At 33.2% G+C, this 7,289-nt stretch overlaps 1 protein-coding gene across 1 annotated transcript; it reads right to left on the reverse strand.

Moving 5' to 3' along the window:
* Positions 1–2,366: 2,366 nt before the first annotated feature.
* LOC101689428 (olfactory receptor 2AJ1-like) lies at positions 2,367–6,825 on the reverse strand. Its single transcript, XM_013050062.2, has 2 exons — positions 6,756–6,825; positions 2,367–3,322 (listed from the first exon to the last, which is right to left on the reverse strand). Exon 2 carries the CDS (start codon positions 3,303–3,305, stop codon positions 2,367–2,369), a length of 939 nt encoding a protein of 312 aa, XP_012905516.1. The 5' UTR covers positions 3,306–3,322; positions 6,756–6,825.
* Between the last annotated feature and the right edge of the window lie 464 nt (positions 6,826–7,289).

A 7,289-nucleotide genomic window follows, 5' to 3' on the forward strand; every position in this document is an offset into this window, starting at 1 on the left:
AATAAATCTTCACATATGTGATCAACTAATATTGGTCAAGGATTCCAAAAATACTCAAAGGGGAATGGAAAAAATGTTTGATAAATGGTATTGAGAAAACGTATCGCTTCATGTAGAAGAAAGAAACTGGACCTCCATATTATGCCAGTCACAAAAATTAACTCAATATATGTTAAAAACTGAAACATACCACCCAAAACCATAAAACTCCTAGAAGAAAAGTGAAGCAAAAAGCTTTGGTCTTTGGCAGTGTTTCTTGAATATAATATCAAAATCCCAAAAATGAAAACAAAAATGAATGTGTGACTACATCCAACTAAAATGCTTTTGCACAGCAGAAGAAAAAAATTAAAAAAATTAAAAAGGGCTAGTACTTTATTGTAATCCAGCAATCCCAATTCTGGTTATATATCAAAATTAAAAACAGGATCTCAAAGACATAATCTTCCCATGTTCGTTGTAATATTATTCACAAGAGCCAAGATAATGGAAGAAACCTAAGTATCCTTCAGTGAATGAAGGGATGTATGGATAAAGAAGACACAGTATGCAAAATTTATGGTATAAATATGATATTCATTTAATATAAATATTTAATTAATTTGATACCTATTTGAATGTAGTCTAGTTTCATTACTGACAAAGTCATTTGAATTAATTATGCATAGAAACATTTATTTGGCAGGTGGCTGGGTAGCTCAGTTGGATAAGGATCTGACTCTTGATTTTGTCTCAGGTCATGATTTCAGGGCCCTGATATTGAACCCCACTTTTGCCTCCATACTCAATGGGGAATCTGCTTAAAAATCTCTCTCTACTTCTCCCTCTGACCCTCCCCCCATTGAACCAGCTCTTGCTATCTCACACTAAAATAAATGTTAAAAATATTTGCTTCTTTGCAATAATTTTTAGAATAAAATGCTAAAAGAGTTACAAAATATAAACCTATAGGCATACATAAAATAAGACACAATTTTAACATACACTTATTAAATATTTTGTGTTTGTTTCTAGCAAAGGAAGAGTACTTTCATTGTACCATAACTGATGTGTATATGTAAGTGTATGTACAGGCATTTCTCACTTCAATAACAAAGGTTTCAAAACAAATTATTCAAAGAACAATGGATATTTCAAGTGGAGCTCTGAAAGTTTCTGTTTGTTTTTAGAAATTCCCAGGTGATTGCAGGGTGATGCATGTAGTTGTATTGGTTTGTGATTTAATGTAATTCTGACACTTTTTTCCCCAAATTCGCTTCCCATTAAGTTTGAAAGGGAGCAACCAGAAATTGTTTGTGCCTGCTAGACTGCTTTTGGTCCCTCTTTACACCACTTTTGCTGTACAGAAGTGCAGCCCTCTCGCTCAGATAGTCACAATAAGAAGACCCAGGGTACTAGGACAAGGATGCAATTCATGTATGGATATTCTTATATGCAATACTTGCTTCCATTTGTGTGCAAGAAAACAGGGATTGTGGACTTCATAATGAAGTGTTTCCATGATTTTGAACTCATATTAATAGAAATTGAATGCTATTTATGAAATAACTTTTAATAAATATTATCCTTATGAAATAGTGTTTAATGTATGGATTATATTACATGAATTACACAATGTGTTAATATATTAAAATACATATTGAAAAATATGCATAATATAAATTCAATTAATATTATTTGTTAAATAATAAAATGCATTAATTTACATTTGTTTTATTGAGATGTAATTAATATAATTCTACTGTTCTTAGGTGTACTGCATAACAGTTTGATGTATCTATATATTGTAAATTAATTTTCAAAAAAAGTTTAATTATGTATCACCACACATAGCTACAATTCATTTTTTTATGAGAACTTCTAAAACATACATCTTTAGCTGCTTTCTTATATACAAAAGAACATTGTTAACTACAGTCACCATGCTGTTCACCATGCAGGAATTCTTTTTAACTTATGTATCTCACAACTAGAATTCTTACCTTTTGAATACCTGCACCCATTTTGCACATGATTCTTTATGAATTTTTGATAACTGGTTTTAACATTGGAATTATAATTTTACTGTTTCATAAGGTACAAAAGTCATAAGGATAGATCCTTTAAAATGTGATTGTATTGTAAAAGTCAATTTTTATAAATTCTTATAATTTTTTTGTGAGAGGGAATAGTACCTTTTTAGGTGTATGTGTTTATAAAACAAATACTTTAAAAATTTTATTATCATCAGGGGTTTGGAAAAATCCACTTTCTACTCTTGATGGATAGAAACTGATTTTCTTTCCAGATACATAAATAATGAATAACCTGTAAGTGTTGAATATTAATATAGAAAACATAGGCTTCAAGCATTTTTCTTACTATCTTTAATGGAGAAAGTTACCTTTGAGCATATTTTTCATTGCCTCCAGAACGTCTTTATTCCTAAAGCTGTAGATGATAGGGTTCAGTGTGGGTGTGAGGATGGTGTAGAATATTGCCAAATACTTGTCCTGGCCTGGAGTGTGGTATGATTTGGGTCTCATGTATGTGAAAATAAATGGCCCATAGTACATTGTGACCACAATCATGTGGAAAGAACAGGTAGAAAATGACTTTTTCCGTGCTTCTGATGATTTCATTTGAAGAACACTGAGGAGGATTTGGACATAAGAAGCAATGATTAGGGAGAAAGGGACGAGGAGAAAAATTAAGCCACTTACATAAACTCCTTGTTCATACAGGGTTGTGTCCACACAGGACAACTTCAACATGGCAGGGACCTCACAGAAAAAGTGATCAATAGCTCTTGAGCCACAGAAGGGAAAGTGGAGGGCATAAGCTGTGTGGGCTATGGAGTTGACAGTCCCAACCAGCCAGGACCCTCCAGCCATGAGAATGAGGACATAGTCATTCATAAGAATGGGATAGCGTAGTGGATGGCAGATGGCTACATAGCGGTCATAAGACATTGCTGCCAGGAGAAGACACTCACCACCTAGGAGGGTGAGGGACAGAAATACCTGGAAGCCACAACCTGCAAATGAAATAGTTCTGCTGCCTGACAGGAAGTCAGCAACCATTTTGGGAACAATGTTAGAAATATGCAAGATGTCCATGAAAGACAGATGGCTGAGCAGGAAATACATTGGAGTGTGGAGTCTTGAGTCCCTAAGGATAAGGAGGATCATGATTGTGTTTTCCGTAATAGTCATAATAAAAATAATGACTATAAGAGAGCAGAAAACTAGACTTGATTGGGAAGAAGAAAAGAGTCCTAGGAGAATGAAATCACTGGTGAAACTGTGATTCTCTTGCCCCATCATGAATTCCAATCTTTCACCTAAAATAGGAAAAAGAAAAAAAGAGAGTTAAAATTCAGTGGTGTAAATCTCAAACTCACTTACATTTAAAATAATATTAGAAAACATTACATTTAGAATAATAAAAAGAGAGTGAGGCATATATATATATATATATATATATATATATATATATATATATATATATATATATTTTAACAATGACATTTTCTTTTATTTAGCTAAGAGATCATTTCCTAAGCACATAACAAATAACTCCATGAAGTAGGCAAAATATGAGAAGTAAATGCTAATTGGAATAAGTTCTTCATTATCAGTTTTTTTTAATTAAATTGATTTTTTTTTCAGAAAAACAGTATTCATTATTTTTTTCACCATACCCAGTGCTCCATGCAATCTATGCCCTCTATAATACCCACCACCTGGTACCCCAACCTCCCACCCCCTCGCTCCTTCAAAACCCTCAGATTGTTTTTCAGAGTCCATAGTCTCTCATGATTCACCTCCCCTTCCAATTTACCCCAACTCCCTTGCAGTCAAAATCAGTAGACTCTCAACCAGCTTTTGAAATGGGCTTGTTTTACAATCTGGGAATTTATTTGTTTGAATAAATTGACCATATTTGGTCTGTTCAGTAAGTTGCTAGCTTCGTGTAGCCTCAGGATCTTAATTCCATGTTCTTTTTTTTAAATTGCATTAAAAATCTTTAATTAAATTTTAATTAAATTTTATTTTATTTTAAATTCAATCAATTCCATATTTTTAAATTGAGTTCAGTCTTTTGTCAAAGTCACCTTTTAAATGTGGTGTACCCTCAAACAGTGCACTTAAAATCTTAGTACCCTCTCTTGCCCTGTGTACCCCAATTTGCCTATTTCTCCTTATTGTTGTTAATGTGGTCATACTCTTCTTTTACTTTTTTTTATTATGTTCAATTTGCCAATATATAGTACATCATTAGTTTTGATTTAGTGTTCAGTGGTGCTGTCCTTTGATGTGTTTTGCAAATCACTTTTCATCTATAACATATTAAATAAATATATGAATTATATTTGTTGTTTATTGTCATCCTAACACACCAGAACTTAAACTTCCAAATGTGAGATCATTATTTTGGCCTCTGTATAAGCTGAGTGGCTGAACAATGCTTTGTACATAGTAGTTGCTCAATGATATATTTTAAGTAAATGAATAAATGAGTAGGATATGGAACTCAATATTCTGTCTCAGTTCTTATTTGGCTAACCTTAGAGAAAATGAAATGTATTATTTATACATTTAATGAGATGCTAAAACTAGGTTAATCTGTATTTGTAATTTGAAGTATCAGAATTTAAATGCAAAAGAAAAAGAACATTGTATCAGTTAAAATAAAAATATGTTTTATTTTGGCCAGTTTTAGTAACTTCTCAAAATTGACTTATATTTAATTACTTCTTTATATAGGGAATCATATGGTTTCTAAATAATGATGCTCTTTAGTTGTGGATAGTGGCTACTTAACTGTTCCCTCTACTATTATGTGCACAGATTCAGTAGGTATGATCTATCCCTCAATAAATAAATATACACTCATACATAGTTGCACACACAGAGACATAGTGGTACAATTTTGAAAACACAGGTGCCGATTATGAAAAAGAAATAATATATAAAACAAGTTACTTGCCATCTTTAAGAACTATTCTTAAGTCTTTGGCCCCTGCCAGCCTCAGTAAACAGAGCATGCAACTCTTGATTTCAGGGTTGTAAGTTCAACTTATTGGGTATAGATATTGGGTTTAGAGATTACTTAAAAACAAAATCTTTAAATACAAAAAAAGAACTATTCATGATTTTGAATGAACGTGTTTTGGTTTTCCCTTTGGGGAAGCAAATGTACAAATATGTCTCTGGTTAAATATGAATAATTTGAATTTTTCTGTTTTAGTTGGTATTATGATTCTTCATTATGAAATAAACCTCTATTTTCTATTTTAATGGTCTGGAATGTGAATGTTGTTTTGCTATAATTTTCACTATATTAAAAGATTAACCTTTGAATGAAGTTGTGGATATACACATATTTAAGAAGTTCTTGCTCTTTTGACTTGTTTGACCTACAGCTCAGTAAATTTTGGTGTATACACAGATTAAGATTTAAGGGCACCGATGCTTCCCATGAATTGGTGGATCATAAATAAGTCTCTAAAATCTATGAATAAAATAAGTCTATGAATATTACTGACAACTCCAATTCAATAATCATTATGCAAAGTTGTTGACTTTTTCTCACTTTTCCCCATAATTTTGTCATTCTAGTTTTCCTTTTTCCATTAGTGACTCCCTTTGTTATACTTGTTTGCCCTGAAAAAACCATTCTCAATTTTAGTGTTGAGAAGTATGGGAGCACAGTTGGTTAAAGGCCCACCTCTTGGTTTTGGTTCAGGTCTGGATATCAGAGTTATGGGATCAAGCTCTGGGTCAGGCTCTACACTCAACAAAGAGTCTGCTTAAGAGTCTCTCGAGAGTCTGCTTAAGAGTCTCTCGCTCTCTGTCCCCCTTCCCCAACTGTCTCTTTCTCTAAAGTAAATAAATCTGTAAAAAAAGAAAAATATGTAATGTCTTTTTTTTAATTAAATTTATTTATTTGCAGCATAACAGTATTCATTATTTTTTCACCACACCCAGTGCTCCATGCAATCCGTGCCCTCTATAATACCCACCACCTGGTACCCCAACCTCCCACCCACCCGCCACTTCAAACCCCTCAGATTGTTTTTCAGAGTCCATAGTCTCTCATGATTCACCTCCCCTTCCAATTTCCCCCAAATCCCTTCTCCTCTCCATCTCCCCATGTCCTCCATGCTATTTGTTATGCTCCACAAATAAGTGAAACCATATGATAATTGACTCTCTCTGCTTGACTTATTTCACTCAGCATAATCTCTTCCAGTTCCGTTCATGTTGCTACAAAAGTTTGGTATTCTATTTTTTACAGAACCCCATTGCTTAGGAATTACGGGCCTATTGTATGTTCTCAGTAAATGATTGTTAAAGAAATTTTTGACTATGGACTCTGATATCAAAATTTTCACAATACATCAATTACGTTTACATTTTCATCCACAAGAATGTCTATACTCTATCTTTATATATTAGAAGCATTCCCTAAAAAATTCATTGACTACTTCATCTTCTTTGTTCTACTATCTTCTTTCCACTTCCCTGGGAAACCTGAAGTTTCTACAAGAAATTTTTTAATAGGCTCTACATCCAGCATGGAGCCCAACACAGGGATTGAATTCATGACCCTGAGTTCAAGATCTGAGCTGAGATCAAGAATCTGATGCTTAACCAACTAAGCTACCCAAGCAAACTTCTACAATGATCTTTTATGTATTTTTGCCCAACCCATTAATCAGGCAACTGAAATATCCTCCCATGATACTAGAATGATAGAGAAAAGGATACCTTCTGTGCCATCCAGAATGTTGAATGAAATCTGTTCTTGAATCCAAAAAGTTATGCACTGGTGGTGAGCTTCCTAACACTACAGAAGAAAGCGGGAAGACAAATGTTACATACCCTGTAAACTTTTCCAAACCTGTGGTAGTCTTATAAAGTTATAGTCTCCTTCTCTCTACCTGACATTAAATATTCTCTGTCTAATAATGATAATGTAAATAAACAGATATAACATACAGGTTATACTTCCCTAACCTCTAGAAGTTAAGAGACTAATTACAGAAGATGTTATCATCATTAGATACCATGGATTTAGCTATAAACACAGTCATATCCCACATTTTCCTTGGACGGAAAAGAAAGGTCTTCATACCCTTTACCCAGTGAATTCACTACACTCAAATAATCTTTACCATTTTACACTTGCCAAGATGTTCAAAATGCATTATGCATGCACAAATTTGACTTGACTAGTTTCAAAAATATTCTTTTCACTTTTCTGCCAATTATCTCAGGATATGAATAAACCATTCAGAATAT

The sequence above is a fragment of the Mustela putorius genome, unplaced genomic scaffold (genome assembly GCF_011764305.1).
Source record: "Mustela putorius furo isolate JIRA1106 unplaced genomic scaffold, ASM1176430v1.1 tig00001009_pilon_pilon_pilon, whole genome shotgun sequence".
In the NCBI taxonomy this organism is placed as follows: domain Eukaryota; kingdom Metazoa; phylum Chordata; class Mammalia; order Carnivora; family Mustelidae; genus Mustela; species Mustela putorius.

What these genes read in the sequence shown, in the direction of transcription:
- LOC101689428 (XM_013050062.2), bottom strand. Translation starts at nt 3,305, where the DNA reads ATGATGGGGCAAGAGAATCACAGTTTCACCAGTGATTTCATTCTCCTA.